The 21,926-nt window shown below is 38.8% G+C and overlaps 1 protein-coding gene across 1 annotated transcript; it reads left to right on the top strand.

The window, feature by feature from the left end:
- Positions 1-15,516: 15,516 nt before the first annotated feature.
- LOC107764636 (glyceraldehyde-3-phosphate dehydrogenase, cytosolic) lies at positions 15,517-18,995 on the top strand. The gene is made up of 10 exons (XM_016583246.2): positions 15,517-15,950; positions 16,074-16,198; positions 16,289-16,404; positions 16,501-16,600; positions 17,289-17,435; positions 17,533-17,593; positions 17,672-17,912; positions 18,123-18,206; positions 18,469-18,558; positions 18,760-18,995. The coding sequence occupies exons 1-10, from the start codon at positions 15,947-15,949 to the stop codon at positions 18,803-18,805; spliced, it is 1,014 nt and encodes a 337-aa protein (XP_016438732.1). The 5' UTR covers positions 15,517-15,946; the 3' UTR covers positions 18,806-18,995.
- The last annotated feature ends 2,931 nt before the right edge of the window (positions 18,996-21,926 follow it).

Raw genomic sequence — 21,926 nt, 5'->3', positions numbered from 1 at the left:
ATTTTGTTAATCAAAGAGGGGAAAAGGTTGTGGGAAAATCAGATTGGGCCCCAAAGTGAGGCCCAAAACTAGCACACAAATCCAGTTCAGACCAGGCCTGCCCAAGCATGGACCCAAACGACGATGTCTCAGCGTCCCTGTTGGAGCCGTTGATCTGATTCAAACGAACGGTCTTGATCAGGCTGCTCATTTACCCTCAACGACGCCGTTTCAGGCAAGTTGATCTGAGCCGTCCAACCCCTTTGATCCAACGGATCTAGGCCTTCCCCTAGACCCGTCAAAATTTGACCCGATCCAGTCCCCCACCCGGTCGCACCCACCACACACCTAAACGACGTCGTTCTTCCCAAGTGAATAGATCCTGGCCATAGATCTCACTTGATCCAACGGCCAGGATCTAAACCCTCAATGCATATATAAACCTAACCCTTTTACCCCGCCCCCTACCCAAGCCCCACCCCGTTCCTTCGTCTCTCTCAGAAAGGACCCCAAACCCCCGAAACCCTAGCAGCCGCCCTGGTGGCCCTTTCAACATAAATCTGGCGGCCAGGATGCCGGTGGCTACCATAGTTACACCACGGGACCTATGAGCCACCCTGAACACAAATCCCTAACCACTTAACTTCGAATCACCTCCAGGGTGCTCGAATCTTTGATCAGAGATTCGAGCCAAAACCTTAAGTCACCGGATGAGTCCCAAATTCACCCTAGTCACTCCCCTAACATCCCTCAGGCCCTAATCAGCTTTGGTTCCGGTCAAATACAAGCAGAACTTTTCAAATCCCAAATCTGAGTTCAAGAACCCTAAAAACCAGACCTGTTTCGTTTTGAGGTAAATTTTCCGATGTAATCGTCTTTTCCTTCCTTTTGTCTAGGTGTTATGCATATGTTCATGGATTTGTTCTAGATTTTTGACTATTTTTCTGTCCATCTTCAAGACCCTCTCGTTTGGTCGATTTCTTTTCTTAAGTGTTAATTGTGTGTTAGAAGATGTCTATTCGCTTCGATTGACGTTGTCGACTAGTTAAGTTTTGTGAATTCCATGTTAAACGACCCGAGTTTTGAAATAAAATTGGTGCCCTGTTTATTCAATGTTGTTAGTCGATTAATTGTTACGTATAATAGTTCGTATAGTCTACCTGAGTAACGTCGTCACATAATTAAGTGTCGTAAAGTTCCATTATTATCCGAAAAATGCGTGAATCACTCAGTTTGTTCTGTTTTGAGTTTAGTTGATTAGCGACTAATTAGTATACATTATAACTCGCAAAGTCGACTCGACACATGTTGTCATTTGTTTCACAGTATTAAAATGGTGAACGACCAAACTCTTACTAGCTGATTTAGTTGAAAGGTTGTGATTGACTGATTATAGGTCTGTTTGTTAGCTGTGGGAGGGGTTCGAACTAGTTCTCAAATGGGTAACAACCGGCAGATACAATAGAATGAAAGGGTGGGGCAAGGCAGTAATGATCAAGGGCCTTTTGGGTAATCTTGGTTGGGCAAAGACTGATTAAATATTCAGGATTAATGGGCTATCAATTGTTTAATCAGAAATACTATTAATCTAGTATTAGTGGGGACAAAACATAAGAGTATGGGAGTTTAATACTTAACTAAACCCATGACTCTTGAATAGAGCAATAGGCCAGGCGTGGGGAACCAAATGACTTGCATCAAGAAGATGCTTAGGCATGGGGAATGAAGGGGATGGGCAGACCTTAGGCTGGAAATTCTAGGCAGACCTGAGGGGGTTCTCTTTTAGGTTATAAATAGAGCTATTTTTAGCTAAGAAGGGGCTGGACATTTTTTAGTCTTCAGAGAGGTTTTAAGTTGGAAAAACTGAAAGAAAGAAACATAAAGAAAATTCCAGAATACTGTAACCAAACACTGTCTGAAAACTGCATAAGAGTTTAAGTTGGTCGAGCTGTCTTTGCCAATTGTTGTTGGTTATTTGCCGAGCTGTTTGTGATCATTGGATTGCTGTTGCTATTGCATTGAACATTCTAGTTTTCTAGGCTGTTTTACAACTCTGTTTCGGGGATTGTTTGCTTGGTGTGTGATCACTTGTGGGCTTCATAACTGTTGTGGAACTGCTGTTGCTGTCTGTTACTGCTGTGACTGCTGCTTGGTTGCTTGCTGCTGACACCCTTCCTTTTCTTTTGTTTGGTTATCTGAATCCAGGTACACATACTTAATCGATGTAATTCCATGTTTGAAGTTGACATTTGAAGCATGAGTACACACTTGCAGAAGCTGAAGCTATAAACTGAAATTCCTTTTTTTATTGATTGTACTTGAGCCATTTTGTGTATCGCTAGTACGTAATATGCTACCATTGTCCTGTTGTTTGTAGTGTAGAATATTTGTGTGCTTAACACAAAAGGTTTGGTTTTCAAGCTATGCAATGCAATAGTTTTAGTCCATAAGGAGTTTGGTATGGTAATCTATCGTGGTATGTTAGTCAGAAAGAGGCCAGCTGGATAGTAATGATGTTGGGCCAACAATGGTTTTATATAGGGTCTGTTGAAATGAATGCAGTAGTCACATGTGCTTCGCCTTAACTCATCAGTATATAACGTATATTTCGAAGGCATGCTAGGCAATCTGGGTATAGCAAAAAGGGAAAAATCGTGTAGTCATACATACAACAATATCACGCTAAGTTAGATAGGTTCGGTTTCAATTGTTTCGTTCTTTTTTAACGTCAAGTATGTAAGGAATCACTAACTGAACCTCATGTGCATGCCCGTCAATAAACAAGGTTGCATATGTCTAGTTTCTTCATCTAAAAATAATCTGCTTCGATATTATTGTGCGTCAACCCCGTGTTTCAGTTTTTGTTGAATAATAGAATATAGAATGCAAACCGTTTTCTTTGTACAAACTCGATCGCAATTTTCATTTCGCATTAGTCGCAAACTAATAACTAATAAGTTACGTTTTTTTTCAGCATGTAATTAATTAAGAGTTTTTCTTTTATTTTAGAGACGGACTCAATAGAAAATATAGTTGCTGTAGGTTTATCCTTAAAAATAAAAATGAGATGAGCCTCGCCGAAAAAAAATTCAAAAATCGCGGGGCCCTAAGTAAATATTTGTTTTAAAATTTGCTTAGACTTCGGGATGGACCGTCTAGAAAAATTCCACGGCCTTTCCAAAATAATGATACGCTAGTCATTTTAGGACACGCCTTAATAAACCTTACCTTCTTAAACTCGGGTGCACATTTATGTGACCCAAATCCAAATCTCAGCGGAGTCGAAATGTGTCTCTAATCACGGGTACATTGATTGTGACGTGGTTCGAGATGCATTTCCATGACGTTGCAAATTTCTTTTTAAAATAACGAATGAGACGAGCCTCGACAAACAAAAAATGCACAAGCTGTGGGGCCCTCTAAATGTATATATATTAAAACACTTAGAATTCGGGACACGCCGTTTAGCGAATTTTACGGCCTTCCCCAAAATAACAATACGCTAGTTGCGTTAGGCACGCCTTTAATAATTTATTTTCCTTAACTCGGGTGCACATTTATGTGACCTAAATCTAAATCTCAACCGAGTCGAGATATGTCAAACAACCACGGGTGCATTGATGTAACGTGGTTCGAGATATGTTTTCACGACGTTGCAATTCTCATAAAATATAATAATGAAAGCAGTAAAAAATTAAAATTTGCACATAAGTTCATATTTGTATATAATCAGATAATCAAGCCGAATATAACAGTTGAGCGACCGTGCTAGAACCACGGAACTCGGGAATGCCTAACACCTTCTCCCGAGTTAACAGAATTCCTTACCCGGATTTCTGGTTTGCAGGCTGTAATATGGAGTCATTCTTTTCCTCGATTCGGGATTAAAATTGGTGACTTGGGACACCCTAAATCTCCCAAGTGGCAACTCTGAAATAAATAAACCAATCCCGTTTCGATTGTCCTTTAATTGGAAAAAACTCCCTTGTACCCTCGCGGGGGCAGAAAAAGGAGGTGTGACAATCGTAACTTTCGAACATGCCGGTCTAGAATAGACATCCGCTCCTCATCATAGGTCAAATTTTCATCAAGTTGCACCCTGTTGAAGTCCAAAACATGTGACTTGTCCTCAAGATACTTCCAAAGCAAGAAGATATGAAATATCATATGTATCCCTGCTGTCTAGGAGGCAATGCAAGTCTATAAGAAACCTCCCCAACTCTCTCTAAGATCTCGAATGGGCCAATAAACCTCAGGCTCAACTTGCCCTTCTTCCCAAACCACTTCATACCCTTCATAGGCGACACACGGAGAAGAACCTTCTCACCCACCGTTTAAGCTATATCTCAAATCTTCCAATCTGCATAACTCTTCTGCTTGGGCTGATCTACACGAAGTTGCTCCTGAATCACATTAACCTTCTCCATAGCATCACAGACCATATCAGTGCCCAACAATTTAGCCTCTCTAGACTCAAACTAACTAATCAGAGAACGACATCGCCTCCCATATAAGGCCTCATACAGAGCTATACGGATGCTCGACTGATACCTATTGTTGTAGGAGAACTCTACGAGCAGTAGAAACTGATCCCGTGAACCTTCAAAATCAATAACACATGCACATAACATGTCCTCCAAGATCTGAATAGTGCGCTCGGACTGTCCACTCATCTAAAGATGAAATGTGGTACTCAGCTCGACCCACATGCCCAACGGATGTTGCACGTTCTCTAAAAATGTGATGTGAATTGTGTGCCTCAGTCATATATGATTGAAATAGGCACGCCATGCAGGCAGATAATCTCCTAGATTTAAATCTGAGCCAACTGCTCTAAAGAATAAAAAGTTGTCATCGAAATAAAGTGAGCGGACTTAGTCAACCGGTCCAGAATAACCTAGACTGTGTCATATTTCCATAAGTTCTGTGGTAATCCTACTACTAAATCTATAGTGATGCGCTCTTCCACTCCGGTATATCCAATGTCTGAGTCAACCCTCCTAGTGTTTTATGCCCGTACTTCACCTATTACATATCGAGAGACATAAGCAACAATATCTTTCTTCTTTTTCCGCCACCAATAGTGATGTTTCAAGTCACGGTACATCTTTGTGACAGTCGGGTGAATGGAATTGCACATACTGTGAGCCTCCTCAAGGATCAACTTTCTGAACCCATTAACATTTGGAACAGAAATCCAGCCCTGAAGCCGCAGAATACCATCATCTCCAATCATAAACTTCGTAGAACCACCTCGTTGCACCGTGTCCCTCAACACCAATAAATGAGGATCATCAAACTGGCGAGCCTTGATACTCTCCAACAATGATGACTGTGCCACAACACAAGCAAGAACACAGCTAGGCTCCAAAACATCTAGCCTCACTAACTAATTGGCCAAAGCCTGAACATCCATGACTAGTAGCCTCTCCTATACTAGTAAATATGTCAAACAGCCCATGCTCTCAGCCTTCCTACTCAATGCAGCGACCACCATATTGGCCTTCCCTAGATAATATAATATGGTAATATCATAGTCTTTCAGTAACTCTAACCTTCTCTACTACCGCAAATTAAGGTCATTCTACTTGAACAGATACTAGAGACTCTGATGGTCGGTATAGACCTCACATGGAACGTTGTAAAAGTAGTGCCTCTGAATCTTCGGCGCGTGAACAACGGCTACCAACTCTAAGTCATGCACAGGGTTATTCTTTTCATAAACCTTCCACTTCTAACACTTGTAGGCAATCATCCTACCATCCTACATCAGCACCACGCCAAGCCCAATATGTGATGCATCACAATACATGGTGTAAGATCACGAACCTGTAGGCAACATCAGTAATAAGGACGTAGTCAATGCAGTCTTGAGCTTTTGAAAGCTCACCTCACACTCGTTGGACCATCTGAAAGGAGAACCCGTCTAGTTTAATCTAGTCAATGGAGCTGCGATGGATGAAAAACCCTCCACGAAACAGGGATAATAACCAGCGAAACTCAGGAAGATCCGATGCAGTTGAGGACTATCCGGGTTAGTTCTAAACTGTTTCAATCTTCTTCGGATCCACCTTAATCCCCTCACTAGACACCACATGGCCCAAAAAATACTGTTGAATTAAGCCAAACTCGCACTTGGAGAATTTAGCATATAGCTTCTTCTCCCTCAAAGTCTGGAGCCTGATCCTCAAGTGCTGCTCATGATCCTCCCTATTATGAGAATACACCAAATGTTGTCAATGAACACTATGATGAAAAAAATCATGGTATGGCTAGAACACGTTGTTCATCAAATGCATAAAGGCTTCTTGGGTATTGGTCAACCCAAAAGACATTACCAAAAACTCATTATGACCATAGTGGGTCCTAAAAGTCGTCTTCGAAATGAGTGAATCCCGGATCTTCAACTATGATATCCCGATCTCAGGTAAATCTTCGAGAACGCCTTGGCACCCTAAAGTTGGTTAAATAAATTATCAATACACGGTAGTGGGTACTTGTTCTGACTGTAACTTTGTTCAACTGCATGTAATCAATAAAAGTCCATATTATGTCGTCCTTCTACCTTTACAAATAGAACTGGAGCATCCTAAGGTGAGATATTTGGTCTGATAAAACCCTTATCAAGCAAATCCTAAAGTTGTTCCTTTAATTCCTTCAACTCTACCAGTGCCATGCGATGTGGTGAAATAGAGATGGGCTGAGTGCCGATACCAAGTCAATACCAAAATTGATGTCTCGATCAGACGTCATGCCTAGCTGATCTGCTGGGAACATATCTGAAAAGTCTCTCACTACCGGAATTAATTCAACGGTAGGAGTATCAATACTAACATCCCTCACGAAAGCTAAATATGCCAAACACCCCTTCTCAACCATCTATTGTGCCTTTAGAAAGGACACCACCCTGCTGGAAACATAACCCAGTGAACCTCTCCACTTCAACAGTGGCAATTCTGCCATAGCCAACGTTATAGTCTTAGCGTGACAATCCATAATTATGTGATATGGTGACAATTAATCCATGCCCAAAATAACATCAAGTCCACCATGCTGAGTAAAAGGATATCTACCCTAGTCCCGTAACCCCTATAGAAATCACACACGAGCGATAGACACAATCTACCACAATAGAATCTCACAAAGGCGTAGACACATAAACAGGGGAACTTAAAGAATCACGAGACATATCCAAATATGGACCAAAATAGGATGACACATACAAATAAGTGGATCAAATAAAATTGAGGCATCTCTATGGAAAACGAGAACAATACCTATGATGACCGTATCAGATGACTCTCCATCAGGTCTAGCTGGAAATTCATAAAAACAAGGCTGAGCTTGGCCAGTGTGATCTCCATCTCTCGAACGACCTCTCTCTGGATAGACTCCGCCTCTAATGGACTGACTACCTCCCCAAGTTGCCTGACCCCCGCCTCAAGCTGGCTGAGCGGGTGGTGGAGCAACTGGCGTCGGAACTATGGCATGAGAACCCTATTATGGCACATTACTCTAAATTCTGGAACATTATCTCCTGATATGACTTGTACCTCCATACTCAAAACACTCTCTCAGCTGGTGTGGCTGTTGAATCTAAGACTGACCCTGACGGTTCGGATAACCACTGTGATACCTCTGAATCAGTGGTGCACTGATGAGATCAAGAGGTGCATTATAGGCTAGCTACTCAAGATAAGACACATAAGAATCACGACTCCCCAAAGCACCATGTAATGCCTGAAGTGCTGACTGAACCGGAGTAATAGGATGGCCTCTACCAAATGAACCCATTGACTCCAAATGAGGCACCACTAAATCACTTAAATGACGAGACCTCTTCTAAGATGCTACCTCTCTACCCTGACCACGAACCCACTTGATCCGTCTAGTAATCTCTAGAACCCAGTTGAAGAAAATATCATCCTCAGTCTCTCTAGCCATCTGCAACCTCATACCATAAGTAAGGCCATCAATAAATCTCCACACCCTCTCCCTCTTAGCAGGGATCAAGACAATTTCATGATAAGACAAATCCACGAATCAGGTCTCGTACTGGGTAAAAATAATGCTACCATATTGGAGGCACTCAAACTGGTTGCGGTAGTCCTCTCTCTGAGTGAAAGGGATGACTTCTTCGAAAATAGATGTGAGAACTTATCCCAAGTAGGTGGAGGTGAACATGCAGGTCTACCCTGAACATACTCCTGCCACCACCTCTTGGCAGAGTCATGCATTTGAAATACTATAAAGTCAACTCCATTAGACTCCACAATACCCATGTTGTACAGTACCTCATGGCAACAGTCTATGAAATCATGTGGGTCCTCAGAAAGTGTACCACCAAATCGTATACGAAATAGCTTAGTGAAATTTTCCAATCTCTTCAACCCCACGGACAACATAGCGAGTCTCTCCCTGGACTATGTAGAAATAACGGGCTGAACTGCTCCAACTATTTGAATTATCGGAGTCTGATATCCCTGAGCCATTTGCTTTGGAGTGTGAGTAGCGGGAGTCTGGGCTCCTCCCCTATCCTGAGAGATGGTTAGTGCCATAGAAAATACTCTGGCCTGGGCCACACTCTCTATAAGACCAACCAGGCAGACCAGAGCTTCATAAAGTACGGGAGTGGCAATAAACCCCTTTGGGACCTGAGCCGGTCCAACTGGCGCAGTATGAACAGGGATTTTTTCCTCCTCTTGCTAGATCAGAGGCTCTGCAATAAGTGTTTCAACACGTGCTCTAGGGCGAGCTCTGCCTCTGCATCTGCCTCTACATCAGCCCCGGTCACTACCCTTGGTAGTGGTTGCAACCTAAGGCTCCAGTTCCTGGTCCGATGTGAATGTTATGTGTGTCCTCACTTTCTATAAGAGAACAAGAATAGAGTAATTCAAACTCAAGGATAGAATAAAATCGCACGATAGAGAAAAAAGAAGTAGAATTTCCTAAAGCCCTATAGCTACTAAAACAAAATACTACAAGCATGGTCTGAAATAAAAATATAGCATTCTGAATGAATTAACAGTGAAGGAAATAAGAAGGGGATTTCAAGGCCTGCGAACATCATGCCGCTCTACCTCAAGTCTTCAATAAAAGCTAATCCGAGCGAGCCTCAACTAAATATTGTTGCGACCAACACCAGAATTTGCACAAGAAGTGCATAAATATAGTAAGAGTACAATGACCCCATGTACTTCGTACGTACCGAGTCTAACCTCGACGAAGTAATGATGAGGCTATAACAAGGCACTCGCAATAAACTGGTGCAAGTATAAATGAAATAATAGCATAATAGAGGAAACAAGAATTAACATAAAAATCTGAACATAAATTACATAACAGAGTGCCCCAGAATAACATATATGCTCAACTTCTCAACTCAACACAGATACGAAAATAACAGTTAAAAAGTTAAATATATTTTCTCTGTTGCGGCACGCAACCTGATCCACAAATGTTTATAAATAACATGTCTTCTCTGTTATGGCGCCCAATCCGATCCACAAATACATATAAATACCATTTTGGCGTGCAATCTAATCCCAAGTATTAATACCAATATTTGTTGTAGCTTGCAACCCGATCCCAAATAATATTACCAATATTCGTTGTGGCGTGCAACCCGATCTCACACAATAATACCAGTATCCGTTGCGGGATGCAACCTGATCCCACATAATTAAAATAAATGTATAAACTACAATCAATTATGGTGTATTTCACAATAAAGCGTGATTAGAGAATTACATAATATAAAGCGGACAAAATAGTTATCTAATAACACACAAAGTCATAAAGCAAGTAAAGGCAGTCAATAAATAAAAGTACGGATACATGGAAAACAAATAATAAATTAAGGCATGTAATGAATAAAGACAAGATTATAACAAGTAAGCGACAAATAACAATTAAAGCATTTAACAAGTAATAACGTGGATTAAATGAAGGCATGAAATAATTGAAGACATATGAATATCCTAACCCGCATGCTTAACCCATGACTACATATATACACTTATCACCTTGCATATATATCGTCCCCACACAGTAGCAAATAAATCACTTAAGTCTTAATTCCCTCAAGTTCAGGTTAACCACGATACTTACCTCTTCCTGCAATCAAATTAATGATCAACCACAGCTTTTCCTTTAGAATTAGCCTCCAAACCAGTCAAATCTAGAAAATTATAGTCCAAATAATTCAAAATAAGCTTTAAAAACTACTCATAAGTAAAAAAAAATCAATTTTTAATGAAAATAGAAAAAAGTCAACAAATGGTAATCCCGGGCCCACTTGGTCAAAATTGGAGATTCGGACCAAAATTCGATTACTCATTTATCCCCTAGCCCGGTTATGTGATTTGTTTCAAAATTTGATCTTGAAGTCTAAATCTCAATTTTATAAAATTCATAAACTCTACTCAAAAACCCTAATTTCTACTATAAAATTCATAGATTAAAGGTCAAAAATCAATGGGTGTTTATGAAAATATATCACAAATAGTTAAAAAGCACTAAACAATGAAGTAGGGATGAAAGTATCTTCAAAATCCTCTCTAGTCCGAGCTCTACTTTTCAAAAATGGTGTAGAATGACAAAATCCCGACGTTGATGTTTCATTTAACTGAGAGTCAGGTGTTCTTCACGTTCGCGAAGCACATGCCACGTTCGTGAAATGCCCATGCCAGTTGGCTTTCGCGTTCGCGAGGTCCCAATCACATTCGCGAAGGCATCCCCAGCCAATCCTCCGCGTTCACGACCTACTGGTTGCATTCACGATGAAGGACTCCCCTGCTTCCAAGCCAACCAAAGCTACACGAACGCGAAAGGAATCCCACAAGCCCTCGCGTTCGCGATCCACCTCTCGCGTTCGCGTAGTGTACCAGCCCCAACCCAAGTATTTTCCTTTTGTGATCGCGAAACACTGGGTACCAGAAGAAAAATCAAAAATTCAACAAGTCCAAAAATAGTCTGAAATCAATCTGAAACTTACCCGAGCCTCTCGGGCTCCAAACCAAATATGCACACAAGTGTAATAACATCATACAAACTTTCTCGCTACCTCAAATCATCAAAATAACATCAAATACCAAGAATCAAACGTTAAAACTCAATGATTTCAACTTGAAAACTCAATTTTCACAATCTTTCTCGTAATGCGCTGAAACACTCTCGAATCGTCCCAGACAACAACCAAACGTGCGTACAAGTCCAAAAACATCATACGAACCTACTGGAATCGTCAAAACACCGATCTGAGGCCGTTTACCAAGAACATTAACCAAGATTAACTCAAGTTGTTTTTAAAGCCAAAAAATATATTTTCTTTAAAATTTCTCGTAAACTTTTTCTGAAAAACAACAAGTGTCACTGATAAGTGGGGATTTTGACTGATTATTAGCGGCTTTTAGCTTTTGTTTTAGTATAAAAGCATTGAATTATTTTCTCGAAACTAATGAAATTGCGTAAAATTGCAGGAATGATGGAAGTTGATCTCTTGAGATGAAATCCGACTAATAAAGGAGTAGTCTGAAGCAGAAGGCAATTAAGGGCGTAAAAGCATAAATGTGCGGTCTGCAGAAGGAATTCTTCAGCCACAGAAGAACTTACGAACTGCAGAATTCCATCTGCGGCCGCAAACCAAGAGGAATATTTTAGCAGATATTTGCACAAAGTGCGGACCGCACATGAATTGTGCAGCCGCAAAGCTAGGCTAAGAGTCGAAGATTAGAGTGTATGCAAAAAAATCAAGTCTAGGAGCCTATGTGAATTGCGGATTGCACAAGAATTGTGCGGCGAGAGAAGAGTTGCCTAGCAGCCGTAGGCCTAATTGTGTGGACCACAGAAGATTTGCTTCGCGGCCGCAGTTCAGATATGTGCGGACGCAGAACTCCAGTTCCTGCCAGAATTGTGCGGCCGCAGAACCTCCCGAGGGGAATTTTTTCCGAGATTTTTAGCCCTGTATAAACAAATGAGTTTCATAAATTAGGTCAAGTTTTGAATATCTGAAGTTGTTGTAGCCATTTTTCTTTACTACTTTAGGAAATTTTGCATTATTTTGGTGTTTCAACATTTGATTTCTTTATTTTAATCTTCCAATATGAGTTTAATTAGTTTTTCTTGTCTCTATTTTCTGTAATTTCTATTATGAGTAGCTAGAATTATACTAGGGTTGTGACCCAACCCTATTGTGTAAACCTTATAGGTGATTAATTTAGTGATTGTTTATGATCAGGTGTTTATTATTTAGCTTAGTCCATGCTTCAATTGTAGAATTGATGGTTACAAACATTGATTCATGCTTATTTGACTTAGTCTCTACTTGAGAAGGAGGGACCTAGTCTAGGATAACTTAGCTTACAAGGAATTGGGTCAATTGAGAGATTGATTAAACCAGTTAAAGGGTTCAACCTAGAGATAGTAATAGCTCGACTTGAGCTCTTATCAACTATTTTGGTAGATACCCATTTGGTCTTGAGAAAGCCAAATTGGCAAAACCACTCTCTGACCGAAAGGTATTGAGTGGGTAACGTAGAGTTGTGAGCTACAATACACCCCAATAAGCTACACAAGCATTAACATCTTTATCCCATTAGGCAAACACCTAGGTTATGGTAGTAGCCCTAGGCCTTTGATCCAATTAGAAAAACCTCAAAAACAATTAATCTCTAGTCTTCTGTTTTTATTTTGCAATCATTAGATTAACATTAGAAATAGAAACAAAAATCTTGTTGTGGAAGTGTAATCTAGATAGCCCATCTACTTACTTCGAATATATACCCCTGCTCCCATCATAACTCCCAGTAGATTCGACCTCGACTCCTAGTTGGGTATTTATTGTTGCATACGACCGTACATATCTTTATTAAGGCGTGCATTTGGACGTGATCAGTCACGCATGCAAGTCATATAACATCAAATGAAGGTATGAAAGGTCTCAGAACACGGAAATAAAGCGGCAACTTTACCATATCTCCAAATCTTCCCTTCTCTAACTGGCATCCAAACAAATTTCTTTAAAACCCAAAGCAACTAGTAATGTTAAGCATTTGACTTCACACTACCACGTAATTGTTCCATTGGTCTTTCCCACCACCTGTAAGTTAAGGTTGTTCCTGTTGTTATACGTGATAATCTAATGACAGATACTTTGATCATCTGAATTAATATAAATCACTTATTCAGAAACATTATAGTCTGTGCCCAAATAATTACTCTTTGACATTTCCAATATTCCCAACACAAAGATATTATTCCCTCCTATCCACAATAAATGATCATTTTAACTTTTTATTTTAGTCTAACATAAGTATCTATTTGCATAATCAAGAAGAAATTAATTATATTTTTTCAAAATTTGTCCGTATTTATATATTCCAGTGTGTCAAGGTAACAATTAATTAAGGTTCATTTAGTTAATACATCTTTTCTTCTCTAGGAGTTCGTATTTGCTTAGTGGGTGTGCCAAACGTAAAATTATCACTTATTGTGTATCGGAGGGAGTAGGGGTATCAATGGATATTTAAAAATCGATTAAACAGATCGAACCGTACCGTACCGTACCGTACCGAACCGATTTTTAGGTTTCATTATTAAAACCGTAGGTTTTCATATAAATTTATAACGTGCCGATAATTAGGATAGGTTTTTTATTTTATGAAAATAAACCGAAAAAATACCGAACCGTACTGAATAAATTTACCATGTAAAAACTATATTTATATATTAAGTTTAAAAATAATAAAGCACTAATTTTTTTTTGGCCTTGAAATCATGAAACAATTACAAACCAACAAGTAAACTCAAAATCTTAATTCTCAAACCTATTATGTTGCTCCTATTGAAATTAAATTATTTTCAGCATATTCACTAGCAAGACACAAGGCATTGTAGCGATTATGAGTAGCAAACTACAATGTATTGAATAGGTTTCCTTTTTATTCTTGAATCCCAACTTGGTTAGTATCTTTTCACTTGTGTGATTTATATTTTTTTTTGTATTTGCTTAGTTTATTTCTCGTTGTTGTAGAACAGTTGATGGATCTATACTCTAGCTATCTTTCATATTATTTTTATCTATAGGACTATCGTTGCTGCACTATCATTGGCCCCCCAACTTTAATGGGTTTGTTATCTGATTTTCAAATTAATTATTAGTAAATACACTAAAATTTGACATGGAAATGTAATATCACTTGAAGATTTGATATAATGCTAGTTGAGATAGGATTTCCTAATATTGAAGAATTTTGGTAGGATTTCCTTTTATCCAAAAGATTTTATTAAGTTGAAGTATTATCTATGTTTCATACTATAAAAAATAAATATAGATCAACTCTCAAATTATTACTAAAAATCGTCGTGAAGTTGTAAATACTTTCATATTCTTAACTAAAGGTATGACAAGCCATATGAAATTGCTTTTGATAGAAAACACTTTGCCTTCGGAAATAAAATTTTCCAGCGCAAAATCCTTGATTAATCATGTCACCGAACACCGAATATGAAAAAGAAAATTCTCAAACTTAAGATAGACCATTTGAGTTAAAACATCTACTAGTACTTGTTTTTGGTTGGCCAGAAAAGCAGTCCGTTGGGAAAAAAGTAAAAGAGGGACAAGGTGTAAAATTGACCATACATTGGTCTTACATCCACTTGGATTGGACACGCAAATCAAGGTGCAGATTTGTGGGAGGAGTCTGCCTCAACTCACAGTCGTGGGGCACCTATTTGCCCGCCAACCGTCTTACGCACGGTCCCCATACCATCTTTCTCCACACATTTTTCTTTTCCATTTTCTCCAAATTTTTCTTCTCTTCTCGAAAGGACTCCTTATGAAATTCCGTGATGTATCCGCTAAAGCTAGACATCTGCTTCAGAACCGACTATTACCGCCACCTAAAGTCCCAGTTCCCCGTCCAAAAATAGTTGCTCCATAAAAAGTGCTATGTATTTGCACAAACTTTATTTTTTCAAATTCGGAATTATTAGTAAAATCTCTGAGGTCTGGGTAGTATAGTGTGTTCGCAGAACTTATCCCTACCCAAATGACTAAAGAGACTTACAAAAAATAAAAGCACAATATTTATAAGCTTCTTATGGTAATGTGAATTTAAATATATTTAAAAACCACTATCTCCATTTCAATTTAGATGAGATAGTTTGACTCGACATGAATATTAAGAAGAAAAATAAAGATTTTTGATACGTATGATCTTTAAAGCTTAAGAGGTAAAAGCTTTATGGTGTCATGACAGTTGTGTGGTTATAAAAGTTTGTCATTAAGTAAAATAGATAAAATGAAGAGTTAAAAGTTGAATTATTTTTAATTTTAGATATGTATTATTCTTTTTGGTATAAACTAATAAAGGAAGTATGTCATATAAGTTGAAACAGAGGAAGTATTAATTATTTTTTACTCTATTATTACAGTATACTCTTTCTTATTTTTGATTCTATTGTTGGACAAAAACTTTTGTGTGAAATCGATTCAAGCATGATCTATTAATTTTGAAATCGAATCACATAAGACCTACTTAAAGAAGAAAACATTCTCTATAAGAATCTTTCGTCTAAAGACTCTTGAAATCATCTCTAATTAAAGTTGAAATTATCTCATCCATCCTACCAATGAGAGAAATTGAACGACCAAATGTTCTGAGACAGGTGAATTGAGCATATTATTTTGGTCGAAAATAATTACCACAAAACAAAGAGAATAATTGAATTAAGCAAAGCCGATTTTCCCAGATAATTCAAAAAAGAAGAGGAAAACGAATTGAGAAAAACAATGAAGTACTACTCCTTGAAGTTGAACCGCATTACTTACCGCCTCTGCCGGTCTCCCAGTACCAACTAGTACTTCTATTAAACCCTTCCCACCAACCTCCACTCCACTAACACCATTTCACAAGAACCTCTCAATTAGATCGGACTCCATTTTCCCTCTGAATTCACAAAGATCATGGGTATATATCAATTCTCTCTGTTTTTTTTTTTGTTCTTCAATTCTTTGTGCATGCAACTTATGTTTCAGATGATGAGCAGTGACTAATTTCGGTTTTTCCTATCTTCTCTGTACTTTTTTGCAGCCAAGGTTAAGATTGGAATCAATGGTTTTGGAAGAATTGGGCGACTGGTTGCCAGGGTGGCACTCCAGAGAGATGACGTTGAGCTCGTTGCTGTTAATGACCCCTTCATCTCCGTTGAATACATGGTATATGACATTTAAATAGTAATATTAGTAATATACTATGAATCAAGCTTAAACAGTATCAGTGAATTTTGTTCCTGGATTTTGTTGCAGACATACATGTTTAAGTATGACAGTGTCCACGGCCAGTGGAAGAACCATGAGCTCAAGGTTAAGGATGATAAGACTCTTCTCTTTGGTGAGAAGCCTGTTGCTGTATTTGGCATTAGGTGAATTTATCCCTCATTAACTTATGGCAAGTGCATAAGAATTTTCTTGGGTCAATTTGGATTTCTGATTGAACTTACTGTAATGAATATGTGAAGAAACCCAGAGGAGATTCCATGGGCTGAGGCTGGAGCAGAGTACATCGTGGAGTCAACAGGAGTCTTCACTGATAAAGACAAGGCTGCTGCCCACTTGAAGGTTTGTGATCCTAATGAACGATACCTGTTCTTTTTTGCCTTCCCTGCCTCAAATAATAGAGGAACTGTTTGTAGTTAATATTAACTTTGGTTTGTCATAACTTGGCGCTCCAACATATTAGTTTTTTTTTCCCACTGGCCGGCCCGTACATTTGGTGCCTGAAATCATTTAGCGGATTTGGTGGTATTGCTTTATTTAAACTTTATGTGTACCGTGTACGTATACTCAAGTTCCTGATTGTGTATTGTGAATATCTCCCAATTGTGTGTGTACTGTGAATATCTCCCAATTGTGTGTGTATTGTGAATTTCTCCCAATTGTGTGTGTATTGTGAATATTCTGGTGCTTGTTGCTTTTATGCATTTGTTAGTGAAGGTGCTATTTTCGAGGCTTTACACTTGTGATGTTTCGTTTTCTTTTCCTGTCCAATTATATTTTTGTGGAAATTGAAGAATCGAGTACACTGTCCTCTTAAAAGCAACTCAAATCTAGAATATAACTTTGTTGATTTTCTCTATATGAATCAGGGTGTTAAAGTATGTCATTTATATTGGTAGAGTACGTTTATAATGGTTATTACCTGTATGAGTATTTTTTTAGCAAATTGATGCTAATGCTTAATTTTTGAGTATTGCCAACTTGGATAGATATGGTCATCTCATTGAGTGTGGTTGTCGTTAATCATCAGGGTGGTGCTAAGAAAGTCATCATTTCTGCTCCTAGCAAGGATGCTCCTATGTTTGTTGTTGGCGTCAATGAGAAGGAATACAAGCCAGACCTCAACGTTGTTTCTAACGCTAGTTGTACCACTAACTGCCTCGCGCCTTTGGCAAAGGTTCCCTTTTTGTTCCTTGCTCTGTCCTTCATTTAACAGTTTAACCCATTGGTGATACAATATATATTTTCTCAAAATTTCTGACGTGACTTTGCAGGTTATTCATGACAGATTTGGAATTGTTGAGGGTCTTATGACCACTGTCCACTCCATGACTGGTAGGTATTTTACTTGTGCTTTTTTAATTTGTTTTCTGTAGCTTGTGCACTCAAGTTGTTTCTATTTTTATTAAACAGCCACCCAGAAAACTGTTGATGGACCATCCGCCAAGGACTGGAGGGGTGGAAGGGCAGCATCCTTCAACATTATTCCTAGCAGTACTGGAGCTGCTAAGGCTGTTGGAAAGGTGCTACCATCATTGAATGGAAAGTTAACTGGAATGGCTTTCCGAGTTCCAACTGTTGATGTGTCCGTGGTTGATCTCACAGTGAGATTGGAGAAAGAAGCTACCTATGATGAAATCAAGGCTGCTATCAAGTAAGCTTGTCCACTCTACAACTTTACCATTCTCCTTTCCTTGAAAAAATACAAAAAGCTTGTGTACTTTATTCAATCGGCAAGTATACACTAGAAGTCTCATGCTGTGGATTTAATTCATGCTAGTGCTGCACGAAATAATAAAAAAGGCCTTATGTCCTGCCCCTGTGAGCTGCTCATTTATGTTAATTTGCTTTGGCATCTTATTAGGGAGGAGTCTGAAGGAAAATTGAAGGGAATTCTAGGTTACACTGAAGATGATGTGGTATCAACGGACTTTATTGGGGACAACAGGTAGGATTGATTTGGAAGTGTTGTTCTGTTTTATGTTTCCAAATGAAAAAGATGATGAATGTATTTTCTTCACTCAAAAAACATGTGCCTATTGCTTCTGACCTCACTTAAGTATTTCTTACGTAAATCCCCTTTGTCTTCTGACCTCACTTAAGTATTTCTTACGTAAATCCCCTTTGTTATACTGAACCAGCTTGAACCAGACTAGAGAGCCAAAATGTTAATTTGACAGATTTGTAATTTAAATGAAAATAATTTGCAGATCAAGCATCTTTGATGCCAAGGCTGGAATCGCTCTGAGTAAGAACTTTGTGAAGCTTGTTTCTTGGTATGACAACGAAATGGGCTACAGGTAAATATAAACTTTACATGCCTTTAATTTTAGAGTAGCTGCACTTTTGCATGATATCTTATTCTGGTAGAGGGTCGATCTGATCTTTCTGCTTCTGCCTATGTTTATCTTTAAGCATTCGCCTTTACAAGAACTATGTATAGCAGCACTTTATGGTTTGTGTTCTGCTGCTAATATTTTTTTTTACTACTGGGATTGCAGCACTCGAGTAGTGGACTTGATTAAGCACATGGCATCAGTCCAGTAAAGTGGCAGTTCCGAGCGTGGTGGTGTTTTTGGTGACGTTTGGTAAGCATAATTATTCGAGGGAAAAACAGTTTAGAATAAACTAAAACGGGAAGCTGTTTTGCGAGTTTGAGGGGCTGTCTGTTTACCATTGGGGTCTTTTGTTGGATTGTGGTTTACCCAAATTTTCAGTTGTTCATTGGATTGTGCAGAACTCTGGATATGTTCTCTCTTGTTTTGTTTTGCTATCAGTGGCTGGGAAAGCGAAGGGAATAGGAAGACCAGGAACGAAGTCACACGACCAAAAGAGTCCCCAAATAAAAAAAAAATAAAAACCAAAATCCACAGGAGAAGATAAAAACGAAATTGTTAGGTTGTGAGGGATGATTCTGTAGGCAGTGGGGTCAACTGTAAAGGGTTCAGTCAGGTGCCTTTCTGGGCTTTCAAGAGCCAACTAGAAAGTGGTATGATGGGGTCGACTGGTGCTCGATGAAATTGATATAGAGAAAAAGCAGTATATCACTAAGCGAATTGTTGGTGCAATTGGTCCCGTGTTCACTTTATGGTAACGAGTTTGGTTGTCATTTGTTGTTTTCTGCTATCAGGCATTAGGAGGATTCTCACTTTACATAGACATATAGAAGTTCTTTATATGCTTCGAAATTTGAATGATCTTTCCTTCGAAAGATTTTCTAAATAACTCTTGCATTTACAAGTGTTGAAGGTTTTTGGACTGGGAAAACACTGTACAGGAGTGAAAATAACAAAAGGAAACAAAAAAAGGAGCTAGTATTGTCTGAAAATATATTCAGAAATAAACTACTACTAGTATTTAACATCTTGTGGTTGTCTCTGTTGATTTACTTCCAATGTAAGACTCAACTAAGTAAAAAAAGGCGAAGGGGCAAAGGGACTTGTGCACATGTCTTCGTGATTGGAGGATCTAATACATCTGTTTGGTTTAATTGGAAATTCATATGCATTGATCTTTTGAAAAAATTGATGCAGAAGAGGTACCTTCAGAAGTGTAGTGGAAGGAAACTTAGCTACCAATAAGAAGTTTTATTTTGTGTCTCATAGTGGAAGGGAACTCAGCTACCAATGAGAAGTTTTATTTTGTGTCTCGTACATCTGACACTAGTTGTATGAGACTTCTTTTTGTCTCACAAATTTGTGGGCCCCAATCTTACGCTTCTGGGTTCACAAAAATCTGGGTTCATAAAACTGTGAGACAAAAAAATTGCCTCATACAACTAGTGTCAGTTGTACGAGACACAAAATAAAAGTTTCCGCTACCAATAATACTTACTACCTCCTTTCTATTTGTGTTTTCTTTTTTCTGTAAATAGTCTACCAAGCAAATATGTCAAGGTGCAGTCTTTTCTTTTCTCGTTTGCGTTTGATAAAAATGATCAAGAGGGGCCTAACCTGCCAAGAGACGATCCAAGAAAACTCAAATATCGCTGTTTTCTCGAGAATGTCATCGGTCCACCAAAAAAATGTTTCGGAAAACAAGCGTTGAATAACTATAGTTTCATCTCTTCTCCATAAAGACCTATGAGTAGCTTTTTGTTGCAATCCTGTAAGCGAGCGTGTAGCTGTGATGATTTTACCAGTATTTTAGGCTCTAATTGAAGCTGACAGTGATAGGGTAAGACAGTTCTTGCAGCAAATATTTGGAGTTCATTTGTTTGGAAAGACTTTAACATTAAATTTATTGGTTACTTGACTTACTTCTATAACATTGCTAATACTAGTAACAACAGTTTAGAAGTTTAAGCTACATTGGCATTTTTGAAATCGGATATGTATTAAAGGGAAAATTACTTCCAATTCATGTTGGTGAAATTTTGAGGCTTAAATCTCTTATATGTGAACCTTTGATAACTGATATATGCACTGAAAAAACTATAACATAACCGGTCAAGGTGATTAGATGACGAAACAAATAAGTGAGTTTGGTTGCTAACTTTTTATTTATACTTGCAATAACTATTTGAAGAGAAAAGGTAAAAAGAAAATTCACCGTGATATGAAATCTACTCCCTCCATTCACTTTTAGCTGTCCACTTTGAACTTTTCATACCCTTTATGAAATATTATATTATATAGTGGATGTCTATTCTAAAGAAGTTACTCCTGCTACTCTTCTTCATTAACCTCCCACTACTTCTTACCATTATGGTTGTAACTCTCACACCTCCATAACCTCTTCCATGATCTTCCTCATGATCTCAATAGTTAATATCATGTTCATGATATCCTTTTGTGTTACCTAAATATCATCCTATACATAGAGGGTTTGGGCATCATATTGTACACACTTGGATACAACACAACAACAACATACGCAGTATTATCCCACATCGCTGGGTTTGGGGAGGGTAGTGTGTACGCAGACTTTATCCCTACCTTTGTGAAGGTAGAGAGGTTGTTTTCAATAGACTTTCGGCTCAGAAAAACATAAGCACCACATTAATTAAGAGATAGACAAGGAGGGACAACACCAAAAAGTCATGTAAAAGCAACATAAAAATAACACGATAATAAGATGATCAAAATGAAAGAAAATGACGGGTAGTCAAGGAAACCTACTACCAACAGAATGCGAGAGTGTGTACTAATACTACCGGTATGAACAATCTAAACCACTTACCCTACTACCCTAATTCTCGACCTCTACGCCTTCCTAACAAGGTCATGTCCTCGGACAGCTGAAGCTACGCCATGTCTTGCCTAATCACCTCTCCCCACTTCTTCTTCGGCCTACCTCTACCTCTCCGTAGGCCCTCCAATATTAACCTCTCACATCTTCTCACTGGGGCATCTGTGCTCCTCCTCCTCACATGTCCAAACCACCTAAGCCTCGCTTTCCGCATCTTGTCCTTAAGAGGGACCACATCCACCTTATCGCAAATAATTTTATTCCTAATCATATCTAATCTGGTATGCCCGCACATCCATCTCAACATCATCATCTATGCTACCTTCGTCTTCTGGAAAATAGGCGATCTTCACAGGCCAACACTCAGCCCCATACAACATAGTCAGGTTGAGCACCATTCTGTAGAACTTACCTTTAAGTTTGGTGGGCATCTTCTTGTCACACAAAACACCAGAAGCGAGTCTCTATTTCATCCATC

This window comes from Nicotiana tabacum, chromosome 8 (assembly GCF_000715075.1).
Source record: "Nicotiana tabacum cultivar K326 chromosome 8, ASM71507v2, whole genome shotgun sequence".
Lineage (NCBI taxonomy): Eukaryota > Viridiplantae > Streptophyta > Magnoliopsida > Solanales > Solanaceae > Nicotiana > Nicotiana tabacum.
This window is presented reverse-complemented; position numbering and strand designations above follow the sequence as displayed.